This window comes from Haemorhous mexicanus, chromosome 3, assembly GCF_027477595.1.
Source record: "Haemorhous mexicanus isolate bHaeMex1 chromosome 3, bHaeMex1.pri, whole genome shotgun sequence".
NCBI classification, from domain to species: Eukaryota; Metazoa; Chordata; class Aves; order Passeriformes; family Fringillidae; genus Haemorhous; species Haemorhous mexicanus.
The window spans coordinates 28319669-28343577 of record NC_082343.1 but is presented as its reverse complement, the minus strand read 5'-3'; the positions used below and the strand labels follow the sequence as shown (position 1 = coordinate 28343577).

The following is a 23909-nucleotide window of genomic DNA, read 5'->3' as shown; positions in this document are numbered from 1 at the left end:
CAAGTTACGCGCTTGTTTAACTGGTAAAATCTGTGTGGCAATGATTATGCTAATGCTGTCAACACACAGGAACTGGAATATGCTCATAGGCACCAAACACATGCAGTGACTTTGGGAAGACTCAGAATAAAGAAAAATAAAAGAGGCTTATGCAAAAGCTGCAATTTGAACAGAAAACACAATTAAAATGTAATTTTTTTTTAAAGCTAGTTAGTATACCTACTACTTAGGTATACTAACTGGAGATGGTTACTCGATTTACTGCTAGAGTGTGCTGACAGCTGATCTACCGAAGTTAAGAATTCTATGGAAAATATTTAAGGCGCAAACTGAAATATGATGAAATAATAAAATATTTCAGTCAATGTCATATTGACAAATTAGGTTAATTAAATAATTTATTAAGTTCTATGACCCTTAACTAAATTTATGCATACTATTAATCCCTCTATTCAATCCAGTGTGAGCTAAAGCAGTGCAATGTGTTTGTACTCCAAGTGCCCTACTGAAATGAGTTTTAGCAATGCAGGTAAGCAGAATGCTGGGGTCAGAACTCACTGAACATGATGTAGCCAGTAAGCAGAAAAAATATGTAACTCACTTGCATGGTGTCTTTGAGGTAAATGCTGTATTACCAAAGAAAAATTGTGATCACACCCTGTTACCTGTGTTTTTCTTGGCGTGTTTAGTCCTTCACAGGTGAGGCTCTTGTTGCAAATCCTTCTTTTGCAAAATGTTCACTCCTAGAAGAAAAGCTCATGAAATTTTGCACAACACATAGCAGGAAAAATACTCAACCTTCATCTTTCTTTCTTCCTCATTAGGAAATAGTGAGGAAAACTTTGGGGAAAAAATAAGATTTAACATCATTGTATTTATTAGGTTCCAAAACAATACACATTCACATCCTTTTGAATACAGTACATTTGGCACAGTAATAATGTTTACGATGAAATAACACTAATGAGTGGCAAGAGATTCAAATTACATCCATAAGAAAAAAATTCTGTACAAATAAATCCTCACAATAAAAAAAAAACCCTACCCCCCAACTGAATACATTTTATATTTAGCCAGAACTACTCTGCACATAATTTAAAAAGAGGTAATTTTTAGGCCTATTTGGAGAGAATTATTTTTCACCCTATGGAGAAAAAACTTATTTCCATTTTTAAAGTTTGGGAGGAAAACCAAGAAACAATGTATTCTTTATAATTATTATTATGAATAATAATTTTGGCATTTTGCACTCATTTTACAAAGAAGGAACAGAAAAGATTCTACAGAAGAGGCAGAAATGTAACAGAATGTCCTTTCCTAAGAGTTATCTTTAAAAAATGTTCAAGGTAACAGACAGACCTTCTGATGTAAACCCAAGGCAGAGAATCGAACTATTTATGTGGAAGAAATATCTGCCCATGCAAGAGTTTCTATCTCCTTCACTTTTCTCTTAGCATCCTACCCAACTCTGCAGGCACTGAGGCCTCTCCACGTACGGATGTTTGCCAATCGTCTCCGCGTGAGAAAGGGGAACACAGACTACACAGCTTGGGCACAACAGCTCTATGGGATGCTTTTATTCCTTCAAAATAAATGCTCAGAGCTCTGCGTAAAGGCCCCTTGTTGGACCAACAGTAGTGCACGATCCCATAGCTTGCCTTCCTAGCAGTCCACTGACCCGTGGAAAAGAACGCCTTAGCATTGTGATCAGTTCTTGCCTGGATGTCAAAAGCTAACCGTGATGAGAAATAAACAGAGCCAGGGGCGAGACACAAATTGATGGGCAGCTCTACAATATATTTCTAAGAGAGAAAGAGATTTAAACATTGAGATGATGCAATCATTAAGATGTTTCTGTGCTGGTACTCAGCTCCAGAAGCTAGTCTTTTCCCAGTACAAAAGATTACTGAAGATAAATTAAATTAAACTAAAGGCTTGATCCTTATTACACTTGTAGGCCAGACAACACATTAATTGATATATCATAATATTTAATATTTTGAAATAATCATAAGAATATATATATAATAATTACACCTGAGTTTTAAAAACAAAACAAAATGGAACTGAATGGTGTCATCAGTAACAGGCCATGAGCAGCCAGACACAAAACTGACACAAACTAACTCATCTGCTTGAGACCGAGATTATCTCTTAAAGCCAATGATTCACACTTTGTCCACCACGATTTGTAACATTCCTTTCTCTTTCTGAGCTCTATCATGTCATAATAGAGTTGAAGAGAACTATACAAGAGATTTAGTATAGCTTAATATATGTCTATGTCTTTTATAACAAAAACCTCATCTTTCTGACAGTAACTTGAACCAATACACATACAAGAGTATTGCACATGGACATTATTATAATTATTCTTTCATAGACTAACATTTTAATAGTATGCCTGAACATGCAGCAGTTGATACCTCTATATTCAATGAATTCCACAGGCCTTGCAGCAAACACTATATACAAAATCTCACCTGTACAAAAGGCAAAAAAGCTTCTTTAGTGCCACTTTGCCAATCACAAGTATATATATTTTTGTGCAGCTGGAAATCCATGTGCAACAATTAAAATGGATTCCAATGACCGCTCACTCAGTCCAGTAAAATATATAATAAAATTACCTCAGCGATACATGTACACAAAAAAAAAAACCCAAAAAAAGAAAAAAAAAAAAACCAAGATTAAAACCAAAACCAAATCACAGGGTACTCCTGGAAATATAAGTACATAACACTGTTTGCATATCTACAGGAGGTAACTTCACATTAGTAATATTGTCCACATGAGTTACCATTTCAATTCATACACAAAAAAAAAACAATTTACAGCTTTCAATAATGTCAGTTTGTGAATGTTTGATCTTCAGTTTTTTAACACATCTCCGCATAATGCATGTGTAGCCTTATTTTGTGTCTTCTAAAAGCAGATTTCTCTTTAGATTTTAAACATAAAACCCAACAAACACAGTAGTATTATGGTTTTGTAAAAGTGTGCAAAAGTAACACACTGCTGAGAAAATAAATATAAATAAGAAATTATTTACCAACTTACCTACTATGGAAAAGGCAAATTTATAATGTTTATAATTAATTTTTTTATGTAAAATTAACTGTAAACATTTGCAAGCTTGCCGTCACATTAATGGTTCGTTTAAAAGGATATTAAATTTGGTAACATGGATAGTACATCAAATTGACTGAAAACCAGTAAAATGGCTATATATAGCTGAGTTAAAGTACTGTAGGCTTTTTATCCTTTAGCCCTTTAATATCTATCCATGTAGCATCTGTTTCTTGCTTTAAATAAAATTACAGTTTTCTTCTTGTCTCTTTTTTCCTAAGAGCTTCCTGTATATTGTATGAGGAAGTTCACTGAAAGCCTTAAGTGATGTGCTTCTTTTTCTGGACAACTTCATAGTTTGTACCTCTCCACAAAAAATTAATAATTGAGGATTACATCTCCATGAAGGCAAACTTTGCTTTCCAAAGGGCATCTGAGTACAAATCTCACCATAGCCACCACTGCAGAAGAAGCAGTTCTCACCTTCTTAGCTTAATTATATATGATGATTACAGAACGTGGTCTGCTAAATTGCTTTCAATAGCACAGCTTCATCTCCTATGGAAAAGATACAATTTTGTCCTCTGGGAATTCCTATTTTTAGGAATAAAAGAAAAGTTGCAAATATATGGCAGTGTGTTACATCCACAATTTCTGATACGAAATTATTTTGCATTGCTTTGTGAGACAGAAATTAAGAGTGCTTTCAGGTCAGAAGATTAAAGGAAAAAAAAACAATAAATATATATTTCAACTTGGGATATGGGCTCAGGGTAAAAGAAGTAGTTCTTGATCTACTGAGTCTCAGTAATCTGATGACGTCTTCAGAATCACTTCTTGTAGCATCATTCATCCATCAGCCTAACGTTGTCTATGGCAGTAGCTCTTCTCCAAAATAAGAGAACCCTTTAAATTCTTCTTGATTGATTTGTTTTATAATTGTCTCATCCACTAGTGTTAATACTGGTTCTTCTCGTGTAAAGTCTTGATCAAAGTTATTTACATCCCTTTTGGTTTTCTGAGAAGAAAAATATAAATAAAGTGAATGGTAAAACAGCACAATAAATGGAAAGGTGCTCATCTCCAACCCACCCTGAAAGGCTGAATTTTCTGGAATGATTGAAATAAAAGAAGAGCTACTTCACACAAATAATAACAGACATATGAGAGAAGCTACAGGAGCAAGAAGTATAAATGAGTTTAGGAGAGGCCACAGAAGCAGAACTATCAATGAGGTCCCAGAGACTCACGGTCTCTGACAGGCAAAGGAATAGCAGTATGATGGTAAAGCAGGAAGCTGAGATTAGGACTACTTTTAAAAAGGCTTTGGCATAGAAGGTGGTATGGCTGTTTCCTCTTGGATTTGAACATAATATCTCATTTCAGAGTCACAGAGTAAAGTGATTTAACTGATTTCCCCCAAACACAGCCCAGTGTTTCAAGTCTAAGTTAACCATTTCTTTATATCACTACGAGTGATATAGGCTACATTCATGTTTAAAAATCTGAGGTAAAGCTTCCAACAGCTCTCAATCCAAAACCCTTGAGCTCAGCCTTGGCAACTCAGATTTCCTAATGCAGCCACGTGTAATTGAGAGCACCATGCAAAATGCTAGATCCTGTCTCCAGAGAAATCCACCTCAGAACTCTTCTTTATTTCAATGGCATCAGGATTTTCCCATGCAAATCTAAAGCACCTCACTCCTTCAGCAAAGTTGGGCCAACAAAGTGCAGCTGTGCATGTTCAGGGACAAGAGGTATTAAGAGAGACAGAGTTGGGGAGGCTGATTTGCTGTCCTCATGACATGACAGTGACTATCTGTGACCACTTACTTGAGAAAAACACTCTAGGCTACAGCAGAAAATGTTCTCCTGGTCGTTCCTCTGAACCTGCAGTGTCCACATTTTCCATGTTGGCAGCACATTTCTGGCATGTACAGGTTCAGGGAATTGGAGCAAACATTTTTCTTTATGCTGTCTCTTTTCTCTTTGTGTCACAGAAACTAGAGATTACCTGGGTGATCCTTAGTGGAGGCACACTGACACATTGAAAATGAGCTTTGTGTTCCTCCTGCCCATGTCTGAGATTAAATGATACTGGAAATAGAACAGCTATTTGACTTGCAAAGTAAAATGATAAAATGAAAAAGTCATACATCATAAATATATTAATATCTTCAAAATGGGATATTTTAGATTACCACTTTTCAATGTAGGTAAACTTTTCTATAACATTATATATATATGTATATATATATATATATATATGTGTATATATATATATATATATATGTATTTTATTCATCAGCTCTACTGAAACACTAAGCAGTTTTTTTTCTCCCAGTTGTAAAATAGTCACAGCAACCTTCACCTACACTGTTTGTAAGAACTTTATAGATAAAGGGAAAGAAAGGTCAGTGTAAATGCAAGAGACTGTCACTTGTAAACCAAGTACATTTTAAGTGCAGAAAAACAAAAATGCACAACCTCTATCTACAGAATTCTATTAAAAGGAAGAGGATATGGACTTAAAAAACCTTATTTTTTTTCATTTTAAATATTTACTTCATACATGAAGACCAGACATGAAATGTATGTTGCTTATGTAACTCTGAATTGCTTAAAAGGCATGAGGGACATGGCTTTGGACTTTATGAGGTTTTTTCCAAGTAATTTGGGCAAAACCTGCAAAATAAGAATAAAATTCCATCTTAATTCTTAAAAGCATTACATTGCAACTGCGTCTACATTTTTTTTGTTCTCCATGTCCTACCATGGTATTTTCACACTCTCACACAATTAATTTGCCACAGGAACACTCACTAAAGCAGAAGAAGGTGAGTATTTGCAAAAGGTAGAATTCAAATTCAGAACTGTAGTTATATGTAAAAGAAATGGGACTACCCTCACACTTTTATTATCTATCAAGGGCAAATAAACTCTCAAGTAGCTGAAAACAAATAGAATATATATTATTTTCAGGTTTTCATATTGAACATATTTGTGAAAAGTATTATTTCCTTGCTTAAGTTAAATGGGAAAAATGACAAATTCCTCAAAGCCTACCGGGGCAATTAATTCCCCTTAGATACTTATTCCAGAAATCACTAAGACTTGGGAAGGTGTTGGGCAAAACAGAGCACAGAAGAGTACATCTAAAAAAGGGTCCCAACATCGGCGTACGTAAATTCTATTGATTAAAACTAACTGTGCTGCCAGTAGGGAATCCCAAACACTTCTGAAACCTGCTGTGTCTTAAAATCTAAAAGCCTGCTATGTCTTAAAATATGACTTCAAGACCAAAGGAGGAAAGAGAAGGCTTTACTTTCTCTGATTTATAAACAATTCCATGTAGTTTTGGCAGCACAGATGTAAATCTCCCAATTTATTAACAGGACAAGCAAGAAGCAATCTACGATTGCAAGGACATGCTAACAGGTCTCTAGCTAACCAGCTGATGAAGTGGGATTAAACAAATCACAGGGAACAAAAGTGACTGGATTAAGCCAAGGTAGCAATCATAACAAGTGCTTCTTTTCAACAGAAAGATTTATTTGAGAAGCCCTCCTTAGCAACTTAGGCACTTTCTTCCTGAAGCTATGACTATTTTGCAAGGCTCCGTTTGCTGAGACAAAACAGGTCTGGCCACATTTCTGCTACTCTTGCTATTCTAATGGACTTGCACTGTGAATGCTCTGTAGGCCAAGAGCATGAACCATCCCACAGTTGCATCATGAGGGCTCAGGATGCAGGCATGAAGGGCTGTGCCTGTCTCCTAGCAGAGAAGCTGAGAGAAGAAGGAAGATCTGCAGAGTGGGGAGAAGATATGAAAGAAACAGAGTGCAGCTATTAGCCGACTTTGAACATTAAAGAATCACGAAGATAAAAGGAAAAATGTTCAGATTGGCTGCTAAATGCATAATTTAAAAGGCAGTAATTATATGGGTGGGATTCTGTTTATTTAGCCTGCAGCTCCTAAGACTCTGGGACACATTATTTTAAACTTTTCAGACTTTTTTCAGGTTAGACTCTTCCATTTCACATGACTGAGGAAACTACAATACTAGGAAAGAAGAACACCCGGAACTACAGCTGTCCTGCTGAACACACAGAAATCCCATCAGGTTTCAGATGCTCCTTTTTTTCTCTCTAGACTACCCAAGCATCTTGTCTTTAGCTACACGAGAGCAGGGGCACAGCAGCTACCAAAAAGCTCCCAACAGCAGGTGCCAAACTCCACACTGCACTGGCAATGACCAAAAAAGACAAAATTCCAATTCTAAGTCTCATCAGAAAGATGGCAGCTCCACCAGCAGAAAATCTCTGGTACTGAGAAGGAATAGTGGCTGCCTCTTGTGCAGGACATGTGCTGGCCACTCATCTTTTGATTTTCCCAGCAGTGCAAATGCTTCAGAGGTCTCCTGTCTGAGCAGTGACTGTGTAACTTAGGAGACATGATCTGATTAGATGTAACTCTTGAACTAATAAACCCATATGACTACTACCCATCAAGGATGACAAGAGATAAAGATATCAGAAACTACAAAAGGCTATCTCTTGATAAAACACCATTTAATCAGTTTTGGTAGTTGCCCTGTACAATTTTGGAAAAAGAGCTATTGGGTTATTGGAATCAAAATGCTTTTTTTATTCTCAGGTTTCTTCACATATTTATTAAAAGATGTTGGTAATAAGCACACATTAAACAGTGGTTTTCTGAATTGTTTTTTTTTCACTGCCATTTCAATACAACATTCAATTTCTACCTGCAGTTATAAACTCAAGCTTATGAAAACCCCACTAAAATCTCCTTATTAAGATTTCCAGTGTTGAGGATAACCAGCCTTGTCTGTCAGTGATCATTAAATGACTACATGAATTTCAAAGTGAAAAAAGAAATTTAAGTTGATGTTCTTATCACTAAGAATACATTCAGAAAGGGAAAACTTGCCAATCCTTCTATTAATTACATGAACCAAATGTGAATGATGGGAGCCTTTGGTATTGAAAAGCCACAGAAATCCTTGCAAGAAGGCACCTGACAGAGGGTGTTCCCAACCAGGGAACTCAGCAAAGCTTGGACAACTCATCAGATGTGTCATGAGGCCAAGAGCTCAGTGGACTCTCTTCTGCCTAGTAAAGATTAAATTAATTCTCCAGTTTGGAGACATTAAGAAGTCTCTCTCTTTAGTCTGTTACTTATGCAGAAAATCACTGAAACCCTTTCAAGTCAAAAAAGCTCAACAGCTCCCATAACTGTGCAGGCATTGTCCAGCAGCTTCAAAGGCTACTCAGAGAAGGTAAGAAACAGATGGAGGAGGTGGTGGCTACGAAACAACACTGCCACAAAAGTCTAGGGTTTGTGTTTTAGTCTGATTGTCCTACAAATTCACAATATGCTGTTTAAATAGAAACAATACAACACATAGAAACTTAAATATAAAAAAATAATTTATATAGAAGGCTGCTGCAGCTTTTGATGTGCAGCTCCAGGGGCACAGGGCAGCAGGAATGGGACATGCAGCAAGAGTCACACTTTCTCATAGGTATTGGTATCACTTAATTTTATTCAGAATTTTGCTTCAGTAAGTAATGAGTGTTTGACACAGTATCATAAAGAATAAATTCTTCCATCAGGATGATAAAAGCTCAAACATTTTGTATTTACCTCATTGCTGATAAGATTTTCAGATTATATTTATCAAGACAAAGGGAAACTCAGCCATCAAACCAGCTGGTTTGAAGCATGGGGTTATGTGGCTAACCTCACATGTCACCGTCCTCTCCTTCACCTCTCCTTACTGTGATAACAAAAACCACAGCACAGGCAGAGATCACTTTGCACCACTGATTGGATCTCTTTTTGTAAAGGTGTAGTAGTTTCTAAATATTTGAGATGAACTATAATGAGCACTCACTTTTGCACATAACTCATGCTATTTACAAATAAATGCACAATGAATATTTTAAAGGAAATGGGCGAAGAAGCAGAATGCTTCAGGCCTGTCTTTCAGTTTATCCTCAGGATGCCTCTTCACAGTATTTGCATGTCCTGAGAATCTGTATCAGTATAAGAAGTATTTCCTAGCTTGTCTGATTTTCAGAGGATAAGAAATACACGTTATCAAAGTAACTTCATAAGTCATTAAATTTTTATCAGCATGTTAATTGCTCTATTCACACATGGAACAGTGACAACACATTTGCCATGAGCTGTAATATATTCAACTGAAGCTTATGATGATAAGAAGGCTTTTGAATCCAAGCAGCTTTTTTAAGTATAGCAACATTCATTACTTCCAAGCAGAGAGTGAGATTTCATTCTCCTAGTCTATGCTTTCATTAAAGGACACCACATTAAGTGAAAGTAGTGGGAAAGCCCCCCACTGAATAAAGATGTTAATAGATAGTGAAACAGTATTTGAAAAGCATGTCAACCTATGCAGTTCATACTTTAATCTGCTATGGAAGTGCAAAGATATTTAATAAACACCAAGCAAATTCACAAAGCAATGGATTTTAAAAGGGATCATTTGTGATACACTAAACTAAAACCTCATTTATATTGAAATGGTATTGCCTTTTTTAGGAATGTGAAATGGGTCAACTAGGAAGGAGGAATAACCTAAACAATTAGGGGCAAAAACATTCAATGACTCCACAGCCAGAATGTCAGCCTTTGTATGTCACAGACTTCCTCAAAACCAGAGCCTCCCAAAACCACCACCACCAAACAAACAGCAAGGCAAACAAAATCAAAGCTCCCTGGTGGCTCCCTGACAACCACCCTGTGTTCATGGTCTGGGCAATGAACCTCTCCCAGCAGTGCCTGTGCATCTCTTGTCCTCTATGGCCCTACTTGAGTATACTCATCACCCTGAGTGCACAGCACTCAAGTTATATACAACAGAATGCTCTATATATATACAAAACCTTTCTTCATAGCCTGAATGCTACACCACAACAGTTACTTCTGTGCAGAACTTGGATGGAGATAGATTTCACAGGAGCTTTAGGGGAGCTCAGCACCAGCTTTCCATCTGTGGTTAGTCCTTTGTTAAAAATCCATGGTGTTCATCTTCCCAGGGCTTGCTTCCATGAGGACTCAATTGGGACATAGAGCTATTGCTCATTAGCTATGCAATGGTAGAATACATGCATTTTTTGAAGTGAAAAAATTGCAGGGAAAGAGTGCCAACTTCTGAATTCCTACACTACATCTTCCCCTTAAGGTAGGCTTCTTTGAGAGATTTAGCCTCGTGAGAAACAATTTCGTATTTCTTCTTGGGAAGGGGAGGAAAGAGAAGAAGAGAAAGTAATGGAACTATCATATGAAAATACCTTTCACCTGCACAATGTGATTCATATTGCAAACCTTATGTGATCTACTCTGCAGTGCAGATTTTATCTGTGTGTCTCTCTAATCCACATTATACTGGCAAGCTTCCATTGGTATCCTCAGCTGCTCTAAGGTCATGATCAGCCATGTCACCTTCCCTTTTACATCCTGGAACACATCCAAGATTAGCCCATTTTCAGTTGTAGAGATGTAGTTCTCCTGAAACTGCACTTCTACCACTGTCATAGCAGAGTGACAGGAATCAGGGCTGGTGCATCTGTGACAATGTGCTGAACCACCTGCTGGTGAGTCCTCAAACACACCTGTAGAAGCCCTTTGGCCTTGCTGATCCCTAGCATTTGGCACAAAGGACTGTCTAGACTATGGAGCTGACTGGCAAAGCAGAGGAAAAAGTGAGGCAGGTTGGTAAGTCTGGGGCACGTATCCCTGGAATTTCAGTGGCTTCCAGGAGACATCTGCAAAATCACTGAAAAAGTTATCCAAATATAGATTAACTGTGCACTGGAGCACTTGACCAGATATATTCTGTGAAAGAACAATAGATTTATTTACTTTACTTTGCATTCTTTAAGCAATGACAAAGACAAAGAATAAGTTAAGGAGATTGTGATGTCAGTAAATCGATGAGTGATGTAATGAGATATTTCAAGACACTCTGTGTATCCTGAATAAATACTGTCTGACTTTCCAACATTTTATTTTGCTTACAGTCACCTACACATTTCTTTACAGAAAAGTACCACATTATGGAAATCTTCCTGATGATGACATGAAATTACATAGTAGCATCTTGTGATTCTGAGCCCTCCTCTATCAAGGAGCATTGACATGTGCATTGTGAGGCTGGATGCAGAAAAAAATAAATCACAGCTTGAAAGGTGTGACACCATGTATCGTGGGAGCAAAATTCCAAGACTCAATTACATACTAAAATAGTTTGCATTACAGGCCATAGAGTAGGAATGCTACACAGCTTTTGGCAAGAATACCTACATTTTTTGAAATTTATGCTCTTTGATTCTCTAGCTAATTAGTTTGACATGGATGATGCATATGACAGGCTTTCATACAGCAAAATGGTATAGCAGGTTTTACCTAAGACAAATAGAGAAAGCTACACAATGATGAATATTGCTAAGACCTCTGAACTGTTAGAGATTAAATTTTAAGTGTAATGATTATTTTTAAGTCTTTACAAAAACAGAGCAAAATAAAGATGTATGTGACTTTAGAAAGCAGCTGAGGATGCTACCTTTCTTTCTTTTTGACTAATGCACATACAGATCATAGGCCAAATAAAAGACACTGTAGGACTATGCATGAATGCCTGTTACTTCTGCCTCTCAATACATCTTCTTCCACCTTTCTTCCAGACCCTGTAACTGCCCTTTTTAGAATACAGTTTTATTCAAAGGCTCGGCATGACATAGCAGAGATTGTAGTGACATGACTTTAATTCTTGGTTTTGCTACTGATTTGCTTTGAGCTTGAGTAATTTTCTCTTCACCATTCATCTAGTTTTCTTCCTATTTTTGGTCTCCTGTTGGTGGGCTGTGATGCCTCTATCGCTGTCTAAAATCTCCTGACTGTCTCTCACTTATGTGGCTTTTTGCATAGTGGGAATCCCATCTTGCTGGGAATTTGAGCTGTTAATGCAGACATGACAGCAAAAACTCAATCTCCCTTTCTTCCTGTTCTGGTCAAATATAATCACAGTCTTCCAAAGAGTCACGGGCAGTCATGGTCTTCAAATCCTTCTTTTCCATACTCCAGAATTCAGCCGAGAGAGCTGCTGCTCTCTAGGTCCTTCACAAAAGTGAATATGGCATGCAAGGAACGAGATCTCTGCTTAACGTTTTTTGCAAGTGTTTATACTGAGTGTTCCTCTCATCCTGCAGGATTTAAGCAGGTGACCCCTGGAGCATGCTGTTGAGAGGACCAGTACAAGGTCTGTGCCTCCACAGTAACAAAATCCCTTGTGCCAGCACAGCAGCCTGACAAGAGGAAAGCAGCAGCTGACGGAGTGCTAGGACTCTTCACCATGTAAAGGGGTCTTTCCTGTCCTGCTGCTGTAGATAAGCAGCTACACATCAGCTGCTTCAGTCCTCCCTCTGCCTAGCAGTGCATATGTCAAAGGAATGAAGTTTTGCACCAGTTTGCTGAGCTGGGAACACACACTGACACATTTTTGCTGCCCATTTTGGGTGAACACCCTGGTAACACCTTGCATTAGCATAGTGTAGTGCTAGTACAGAAAGTTCTGCATGAGAAATAAACCCAAAGCCAAAGCTCTTTTTATACTCAATGTTTACTGGACTCCAGCTGGGATGGGATTAGTCAGAAAAGGCCAGCTTTCAATGAGTCTTGACTTTTTTTTTTGATAAATTCCACCTTCTGCTATAGAGCCAGATGCTACTGCTTCTTAATCACCTGGTGTTTTTCCACTGATTTTTACTGACATCAGGATCAGGCCCAGCCCAGAAATATTACATATTAGCTACATTAATATAAAAATAAAATATTTCTGAGTTATTGAGAATGTACATAAGAATGCAAGTGAACATAAAAAGATTATTTCACCTTATGGTTTAAATAACTTCATAAAAATTGCACTGGAGATTAAAGCAGTCAGAAAGTGAAACAGAATTTGTGTTTTTCTAGGGAAGCCCAAAAAGAAAGCAGGTACACTCTGGTTGCTTATCTCTCTATCACAAAGGGCACCACTTAACAATGTACACTTAACAGATGGTTATGTGAACTTAATTATCCAGTATGAAAATATTTTAGTGCTATAAAACCAGGACTTAGCAAACCAAACAAATACTGATGGATCTCCAGTACAGAATCAAAAGAAGCAAAATAAAAGTTGTTTAACTTATAAATATTTGGGAACTTGCAGTGTTGGGAAGTAGCTTTCAAACTTCTGTAATTCTAGTGTTATGGTAATCACATCTAAAAACAGCTGCTGGAGGCACTGACACTGAAGAAAATTAAAAAAAAACCCAAATCAGACTAACTCTTTAACAGAATGAGAAATTCTGGGAAAACAAAACCTTGTACTTTCAAAAGAACCCTGACACTGAAATCCCTTAAAAATACCAGCTCACTCACTTCTGATTTCTCTAAGCTGCACATAGGCTCCTCAAAAGCTCTATACTTACATCCTGGGCAAATTTAGAGGTTGCACAAAGTGCCAAGCTAGTTGAAGCTTAGAAAACCAAGGTCTTTTACTTTGTTGAGGGAAGAGGCAGGAGTGTTCCAAACTTCTCTGTCCTGCCCAGCCACTGGACTGATTGCCCGAGCTACGCTGCAGGAATAACTATGGTACTATTTGCTGTTCACAGCTGCCTGCAGCAAGCTCAGCTGAGATCTTGAACTTCATTGCCTGGAAACATCCAATGCTTCTCAATCAGCAGCCACCTGGCTAACACTCCAACCCAGTAGCAGAAAAGTGTAACTTCTAGGAATCATCTGAAATTCAATATTCTGTTTCACGATACCTTGTGGCAGGGGCAGCATGCAGAAAAAGTGTAGGAGGTCCACCATTATGATTGTCAGTAATAAAAAATCTGTCTCAAAAGTCCACATCCATTTTTCTTTAGTTTTTTTAAAGGATGTATGTTAATCATTTTGACAGTGTACCCATTTCTAAACATTTTTTTCGTGTTTCAATATTAACCAACGCGGTATCACTCTCAGAAGAAAGCCCACAGTTTTCCTACACCTGAAATGTCTGCAGCAAGTGGGAAATACATCATGTTCAATGTGTAATAATGGTACATGAGGGTCTGAGGTCTCAAGATCACTCCCCAGTGCCTAAGCAGTAACACTTCATGCAAAGGCATGCAGTATAGCCCCTTGCGTGCCCATCTGCTAAATGCTCATTGCCATGCACTGATGACTGAATGGAAATATATTATGAAACTGAAGGGACACCTCAAGGTTATTAGGCCTAAAAGTGGACCTACCTTGACATTTTCCCCATATTGAAGGCCTTACCTTAAAGAGGGACATTCACACTGAAGCAAACTTGAAAAGAGAGAACATTTATACAAAAAGAAATTTACTTGGCCTGTAATTTCCTATGTTCCTTCTGGTGCTATTGAATGATACTGCATTTTACAGGATTTCTTCCCCACAGCTTAAAGGCAAAGTCATAATTCTGCATGGATGATGATACAATCTATCGTCACAAAAAAGTAGAGGTGTGCCAAAGAACCCCCACCAAAACAGTATCATGACTTCCCAACACTAGGTTAAAAATCCCTCATTAAAAAGTAAAAAAAAAAGAATCTTTGCCTGTTATTACTCATGTATGAAAATAAATCTGCAAATATAGAACTAGGCTAACATACTGGAAAGTCTTCTCCAGAAACATGGTCCCTCTTTAAGGATTCCAGCCGTATTTCACAGTAAGCAGATGGGTGCTGCAGCAATTTGAACGCACACCTCTCTAATTGAAGACATTTTTTGGGAGCCATTCAGTGCAGCACCTACCCACAGGGCAGGTCTGCCTGTTTGCCTGTGCAAACAGCCCAGCTGACTCTCCAGAGGTGCTGATTTGTATTTGCTCCTTATTACCCAGCTTCCAAACACTGGGGGCATCCAGCTTCTCATTCAGTCATAGGCAAAGGATTGCCACAATTTTGCCAGTTTTTCACTCCTTCAGGGGAGGGGGAAAAGAAAATTCACGGTGCTCAGTGACTCCAGTTGTAACCCACGACAATTGGCTACGACTAGAATTCAATATTTGGGAATGACTTTATTTCAAACCTTTGCTGCAGTGCAAAACTGAAAGGGGACACATTGCTGGCATCCTTAAGTCAAGACTTAGCAAGGGAGTTGAGGTTCTCAAAGGAAGCTGCATACAGGCAATGTGGCTCAGATAGCGATAACTAAGGGGGGAGGGACTTCAACAGTGGTTTATCATTATCTTAGAGTTACTGGAGCTGAGAAAGGCACAACTTGAGGCTGAGAGGAAATCTGCTAACACTGAGGTCTGGTATAGCATAAGAACACTCTTCCAAGGGAAGTCCTAAGCATTCTGTCAGTTTAGAAGCAGGCTGATCTTTAGCACTTGTTTTTTGACATTTCTCAGCCGTATTTTTTCAGTGGCCCTTAGCTTTGCCTGTGATTACCACACAGGGAAAATTGAACTGAGAAAAGTATAGATGATGCAGCCTGGACCACATAATGAGTTTCTAGAAAATCTGGTGGAGGAACTTATATATCTTGCAATTCTTGGGTCTCTGGTTTTGTAGCTGCTAGATCAGCTCTCTACCCTAAGAAATCAGAACTGAAGAAGGAACACACAATTATTTAGAACATATTCTCAGTGATGTACCAATAGAAATTGAAGACACTGCAAAATGAAGGAAGTCATATTAGATGAACAGGCCAGCAGCAGCTGTTGCTCCTTAGTGCAAGATACAATACTGCAATAGGCTACCCCATTCATTTTGTATCTAATGCTCTTGAGGAAATTGAGCTTTTAGAATGGAAAACCAAAAAATTATGAGTGCATTGAGAAAATTAAAATAATGCATTGTTCTGTGAAAGCTGCATGTTGACAGTGAATCACTGTAATATGATTTTGTTAACTTCATCTCCATAAAGCCCCACTAGGAATGGATTGCCACAGGCACTGATAAAGCCATTAGTGATGGAAATTTGTCTTAATTGCTAGAAAGAAATACATATGGCAATCATCTGTTTTACCAGGCTTTGTATTATGCTGTCACTGAGAGTTCTTCAGCTTTTTCATGTTGAGGACATCTTAGACAGTGTCTCAAATTTTCCCAACCCTGACATTGGCAATAGGGTAGATAAAAGAGGCAGGTCTGTCTGTTGGCATGCACATTTGCAAGGGTTGACAGTGAAAACTCAGTCTGGAAGGACAGCAGTGTGCATGTAGTGAGACTGTCTTTGCAGCACAGTGCCTAAGTGCTTCCTCTGTCTCACAGCTCCTTGCAGCACATGGAGCCACTGTGACCAAGAAATAGGAGAGATTTCACTCTGTTGGTCTAATTCTGCAGAAATCAAAAAGGAAGCCTTCAGAGGGCTGGAGCCCATCTCCTACGAGGAAGGGCAAAGAGAGTTGGGGCTATGAAGCCTGGAGGAGAGAAGACTCCAGGGAGACCCTATATTGTGGACTTTGAGGACTCAAAGGGGGCTTAAGGAAAAGGAGAAACTTTTTAGTAGGGCCTGTTGCCATAGGACAGGGGGTAATGGTTTTAAACTGAAACAGAGTAGATTTTAACTAGTTATAAGAAAGAAATTGCTTACAGTGAGGACAGTGAAACACTGAGCAGGTTGCTCAGATTGGTGAGAGATGCCCCATTCCTGGAAACATTCAAGGGTAACCTGGACATGGCTCTGAGCACCTGATATGGTTGATTAGGCTCGCTGCAGAGGGGTTGGACTAGATGACCTTTAAAGATCCTTTACACTATTCTATGACTCTATTAAATTGTTGCTCACTGACTTCAGCCAAATGAGTAACAAATTTTAGGCAGTGCTTTTCCTTCACCCCTGGCAAGAGGGACTGTGATACTGCACCTCTTTTTGCCACTTGTGCACTTGTTTCTGGGCTTTTTTGCTGGCTGATTTTGCTGACATGTCAGCAGGCCACAGGTTTACTATGGAAAACTTTCAGCTGGCCAGCTGTGCTCTGAGAAATGGCACAAAGAATTTATTGCACAGAACTATAAAAATACAAATTTAATCAATACACATTAAAGCAGAAGCAGTAATCTGTTTCAATTACTATTTTTATTGCATAGTTTGTGCTTGGTATGGATAGACAGAATCATCCCATCATGCCACCAAGCAGGATCTACCCCACTTACCACCACATCAATAACTTATGTAAGGAATTGATCAATTGAATGCACCATTGTTTTAATTTTTAAGATGGCAAATGCAGTTTGAAAGTGGAAATAAGCAACTCAACCAAGCCAGGAATATAGCCATGGAAACAAAGAAAGATGGGGGGCAGAGAATCACTGAGAGCTGTCAAGGTCTTTGTGGTTCTTGAGCAATAAATTATGTTGTAAACCATAGCCTGGCCTTATGGCTACTGATCATGGAAATCTCATACTCCAAAATAAATAAAATACCAGGAATAGTATATGCAAAAAAAATCTCAACAGAGGAATAAAATGCCTCAAAGGATTTTCTGTCTCACAACAGGTGCTCTGGAGAAAAGGTATCTGTCTGCACTAAAATGGTACTTATTGCATATGCAATTACATATTCACAACTGCATTCAGAGATGAATAATATTCAGAAATGTTCAAGACACGCTGTGAAGAACAGTAAAAATGATCTCCAAAGACACTGCAAGGTCACTGGACCTTAGATGTAACCAGTATCTTCTGTCTAGCTGCTCAACAGTTTGCTAGATTCCTAATGTACATGCTCCAGAGCTATGACTTTTTTTCTACACTAGTTTAACATTTAGAATAGCTCTACATGGAACAATATTTATTTATTTATTTATTTATTTATTTATTTAATTGATTAATTAATTAATTAATTAATTAATTAATATACACACACATATGTAAAATTAATTTTACCACTGAAAAGCCTTATGATCCTAGATTTATGAGAGGAAGAGTTGGCAGATAACATGCATCACAGGACTGAGCCCCAGGGCATTTTAGCCCCTCTGTATTCTCTATTCCAAGTCATTAACTGCAGAAGCAGTCACCCTTCCCAGCAGGTTTCAGAGCCACCAAATCTGCTTCCACTGTCTCTACCTAGGACAGCCTAGGGTGGCACTTCTGTCACTTTTTAGCAGTTTAAACCTCAGCTATTTGTATGAGTTCTCTGTTCAGAGCACTCTTGCAAGCTTTCCAGAAAACATAGGCAGCTTTTCAAAATCCTTTTGGTAATTTCCACTCTAATACTGGACACAGGAAGAAATTTCAGCTTCCAAAGCATCATTAGAATAATCAAATCATGTACAAACTAGAAAGACATTAATGGTATATTTCTGGTATAATAAGGAACATAATTACATCCATGCACTGCGTGAATGAGATTTTAAAAAACAAACAAAGGAACAACAAAAACCTTTAAGAGTTTGGCTAATAAATATCCATGCAGGTTTTTTTCCCAAGCTCAATTGAAAAATTCAGACTTAAGGCTGGCAGAGCTGAAGTGACATACCTGAACCATGCAGAAGCACACCTGAAAGTACCGTGTAATATAGCTGCTCAGAAAATTTATTATGGCAGAGAAAGGATGGTAGGTAAGAGAAAAGCAAGGCAGCTGTGCTAATCAGGGAACTCGTGTGTTTTGAGAAGAGTGAGGCAGAACAGAAGCAAGGCTTTTTCCACAATACCACCTCCATGACCTCCCTTGGCAGATTATTCCACTGTCTGATGGGACCTCAGTGTTTGCCCATTTTCCCTAATGACCTTACTGGTTTAGTGGCACCACTTTACATTGCCTGGAGCTCATTTGAACATATTTTATGTATTGTTTTATTTTGAAAGGGTTTATGATATAATCATAAATATTCCCCCCTTAGTCATCCTACTGGTTGGTCAGAAAATAGAAGACTACCTGTGTAAATATATGCATTCTTGTATGTGCATGCAAAATTCAATTTAAATGCACAGACAACTATATATGTATTGAACACTTTTTACCCCAACATATATCTACACTCACATATCACATGCAAGAATGTCTATTTTCTGACTAATAATCTGGCCTCTCTTTTCACAGATCTTCTCACAGAACTAGGCCCTCCTAAACACAAGATTAAAATATTTTTTTAATCCTCTCTTAACATTACAAATTTTAAATAATCAACAGCCCTTAATTAATACCAAAAGATGTTAAAAACCATAAACCATTCCAAGCACAGGCATTAGTTATGTTTTTTTCCATAGTTATTCCACTGCTATGGAACAGTTATGTTTGTTAATCTGAACCAATTAATCTCAATGCTACACCCACAACTGAATTTAGAGAAGTACTCTCAATGACAATTTTAAAGTAGATCATATTTCATTAGTGTTCACTTCTTCCCTCTTCTCACAATTTTTCAAAGTGAGTGCAATCTGGTCTATCTTGGCAAATATACAAAACTACCTTTATAGCACTTGAAATTTACTGCCCTAAATTTCTTTGCCATTTCTGAGGATGAATAATTAATAATTATCTTTCATTTGTGTGATCTTTCTCTCCAGCCTAGATCTATATCACCTCTAACTTTCCAAGTAATACATCATTCAGTTTTAAGAGGACAAATAAAAATTTAAGTACGACCTTGCTCAAAGATTGCTATAAAACAATAAAATCCAAACAACTGTAAAATTTATACACTTGGCACAAAACAGCTGATGGATCATAAATATGGATCATAAATATATAAGGTATGCTCAAAGTTATCAGTAAAAGCTGATAGGACCCAGTCACTGGGGAAGATACCTTAGAGAGAGCAGACTGAGAACATGAAAATAATAAATCCCTTTAACACAGAGTACATATTATCTGAATTCACCACTATGTATATATTAAAAAAAAAAAAAGAGTTCAGAAAAAAATCCAAGCATACAGAGGTACTAGACTGCAGGAAGCAAATCTGGTAGGATGAAAAAAGTTGGTAGATAGAATATAGAAAGAATTAGTATGAAAATCCAACATTAGAGAAGTAGCCTGAAGAAAAATGACCAGAAGTGTAAATAAGGATGTATAAAATCACCTTAACAATTATTAAGGAGTAAAGAGCTGTCCTAAAATTATACAAATTTCAGACTACTCTGAAATAATCTCCAATCACTACTGAAACTGAGTGATTCAATTAAAATACCATTGAAGAAAGCAGAAAAGAGGAAAAGTAACAAAACAACAGGAAGTAACAAAATAGGATGGGCTATACAATACAATAACAATGAAATAATCACCAGAAAGAGAAAGAAACCCCACTGAGAAGGCATTCATATCAGCAATTAATAAAATCACCTGATAGATGAAATGCCTCCTGACTTTTAAGGACTGCCACAGTCCTTAAAGGGAGTAGTTACAAAAATAATAAAAGCCTCATAAAAATACCTATTGTCAAAGGGACCGTGCATCTTAATCATGAAAGGAAAACAGCCAATAAACAGACTAGATGAAAGGAAACTGGAAATCAGATGCAAGCATAAAGTGAAAATAATTCTGCAATAGTTCATCGTGACTTAAAAACAAAATTCTGATGAGTATTGAGCAAAGCAACAAAAGTTACGGTGAGATGAAAGGCCAAATTCCTGTGAAAACAAGAAAAGAGCTACACAAATGCAACTCAGCCAAACACAGACCTTGCCCAAGTGCAGCTCTCTGAGAGCTGTGGAACCTGCCTGGAAGAGAGCCACAGTACTAAACAGGCTTCAGAAAGGTACTAAAGGAGTTAATTTGGGGTTTACACTTCCTGCAGCAGCACAGAGGCTCGTACATCAGCTCAGGCAGCAGCTGCAAGCTTGCCACACCTGCAGCGAGGAGCTGGGCAGCAGGGAAAGGGACTGGCTGCACCCCCAGGAGTGGGGCTGGCTCAGGCCAGCTCCGCCTGCACATAGGGCATTGTAAGGATTCCATCCTCCAAAACATTAGGAAAACCTTCCTTATGGACTCCAAACATTGTACCTTACTAGTACTCCTAGAAAGGCATTCATAAGGGCTTTCCTTTGGGCTTTTTCTGCACAGCTACAGAGAGAGAGAGATTTCCCCAAGAGAGGACTCAGAGGAGCTGCCTCAAGCTCCTAGTTTGGACAGTCAGTTCCCCTTTCACCATCTACACAAGGAACTTGGGGAAAGGCATCTCACTGGACTCAAAGGAAAGGCATTGCAGGTAACACACAGCAATTCTTCAAAAACAGAAGGGACTTCTTCGCCTCTGAATTTAATTCAGGATTCAGAGTTGAGGCCTAAGGTCTTTATTTTGCTAATTTGTTTTGCTTTTTGTGTTTTTTAATACCTTTGTAAACTATCTAAAGAAAGAAACAAAGGACAACCTTGACCGTATCCACAGGCAAATCAAACATTGTAATTAGGAACGTGTGAAATCAAAATATGCAAATCAGTCTCAGAGGATTTCTCATAAAGCTAACCTCTTGCAGTGTGTAAGCACAGAAGTAACCACATGCATTCTGTGACATTTGGTTAATTGTAAGTGTTTTCATCCAGAGAAAATCCAGAATAAAATATTTTTGCATGGCTTTTGTACTTGCTGGAGGTGGGGCTGTTCTTAACAGATTTTTGTTACTTTAAAATAGAAATGGTTATTATCCAGGAAAATGTTAATATATAAATTTATCTAATCATAATGTATGTTTCTTTCCCCCAAGAAGCAGTTTTTTCAAGCTTCTTCACTTAAAATATTATTCCTTATAAATTCTTGTCTGTGATTTACTACAAAATCCAGTGGCCATCAGCAACACACAACTGTAAAGAGCTCACACAGAAAGTATGGACAGTATACATCAACTGAAAAAATCTTTTCTGGCTGTAGCATCTTTGAGAACACAGCATATAATTAAAAAAGTGCTTTTCACTTTCTCATGGTTTATGTGGATGAACATGAACATTTTTCTGTGCATTACATTTATTTCTGACACTTACCTTCACAGAAACAACGACAAATAAATCTCAGTGCAGTTTTTATGTTACTATTTCAGCCCCCAAAACACCGCCCCGGGTAATCTCATTTCTCAGTAAAGCCAACAAGTAGAATTGCCAAACCAAGTTTTCTCTGAATGTTATACAAACTGTTACTTACAATCCGAGGTTTGAAGGGTGGCTTGATTTTCCTTTGTTCTAGAAGAACCCAGTCAATCTCCTTGAAAAATGGATGCTGCTTAATTGCATCTTCCCCGTTTTGTGACGCCACGCAGCCAAGTCGCTTGTTAGGATTTTTTGTCATGAACTACAGGGTGGACAGGGAAAGGAGGGAAAAGTTAAAATATGAATGGCAATCCCTGGAAATCATTTGCTGCTCAATTACGCCCTGTAATTCTTAAAGCCATGTTTTTAGAGACAGTCCCCTTTCAGAAGGTTATTTCTTCTGGCACTCCATATTTCAGAGGTTTCAGCCAAACCATAAGATTCAGAGACTCCAAACTGTAAATTTACAGCAGGAAACCCTTCCAGTTTATTGTTGAGACCTCTTAATTTCATTTGACTGGGAGTGTTAAAGGACTAGATTCTCTTTCAGCATATCTACATTCAGCTTTAGCCAAAAATACTTAAGGAAAGAAAGACGATCTCAAACCCTCCAGAGACAGAGTGACCAGTACCTGCAGAAAGCTTCCCTTGAGAATGGGAAGTTATGTCATGTCCCCCATGACATTACTCACACATTCTCTTTCATTTTTAGTACATGATCAGTGTCAGCGACTGGAACTAACCGGTCTCCTCCGCTGTGGTAATTTATAAACTTCTCATGTTTAAACTATTACTATTCCTGTCAGAAAAAAGCTGTACAAATGGTGTAAGACATTGATATCAACTGATGGCAGCTCATAATACTTTACCTGATTTTTCTGTTATTTTTTCTTCTTTTATTAGCAATTGCTCTACTAATTTCCTAATTTCTGTGGACACAGAATCCTTGCAATTCAAGTAGCAATGAATGCTGTTCTTATAAACACAATCACATTACAGAATTAGCTCAATAGCTTTGCTATAACTTCATATTCAGCCATTACATAACATTTTTAAATTTAGAAAAGTATACAAAGTAAACAGAATGTAATAACTGTTCAGTGCCTTTTCAACCTATGTATCTCATTATACTATACTTCTGTAGGAAAAAAACCCCAAACATAGAATAAAATAAATGACTGTAGTGCATGCCCTTGCTTTAGTGCTCCAGTTATGAGGTAAGTAGCTACTTAAGCCCTTAGAATGGTTTTAGATATCTAGATCAACCATTTACAGAAGAATACCCTTGCTGTCATTTTAAAGGTAGAGCATAGATCAGCAAGGCAATTCTGTCTGTGGTCTCTGCCATACACGCACCGTTCTGAAGATGATCCTTCTCTTTGGTCTTGAGTTCAACTGCTCTGCAAGTTCTTTTGCAAGTGGGCAAGTCATATCTAAACTACAGGCAATCTTTTCTATGAGCAGGAGAAATAAAGGTTTTGAAAGGATTACTGTGCTTTGGTGAGGTCTCTTGAAAAACCGCAAAAGGCATTCCTACATTCCTCTGCTTTATGTCATCTCCTGGACTGGAGCGAGCAGGCCAGGAACCAGCAGGCACATGTATTGCAGAAACAGAACATGGAAACTGCAGGATGTGCTTTTTGTGCCATATTATCTAGGTATCAAAAAAGTGAAATATGATCCTACTATCTGCCATGCTTTATCTTTGTTTTAAACTGGAGACAGGGAAAGCACCTGAACATGTAACTTTTTAGGAAGCCCAGGACATAACAATGTGACTAGACTGTCCAGTTAATGCTGTTATTTCACAAACTTCATGAAA

The 23909-nt window shown here is 37.9% G+C and overlaps 1 protein-coding gene across 1 annotated transcript in view; it reads right to left on the bottom strand.

Annotated features, from left to right (window-relative positions):
- Window positions 1–854: 854 nt before the first annotated feature.
- Window positions 855–23909, bottom strand: part of PRKCE (protein kinase C epsilon) — a 284370-nt gene continuing 261315 nt past the window's right edge. Inside the window, exons 14-15 of the mRNA XM_059841205.1 lie at window positions 22203–22349; window positions 855–4087 (exon numbers count right to left, since the gene is read on the bottom strand). Of these exons, the coding sequence (XP_059697188.1) occupies window positions 3941–4087; window positions 22203–22349 (294 nt within the window). The 3' untranslated portion in view covers window positions 855–3940. The remainder of the gene's footprint in view (window positions 4088–22202; window positions 22350–23909) is intronic.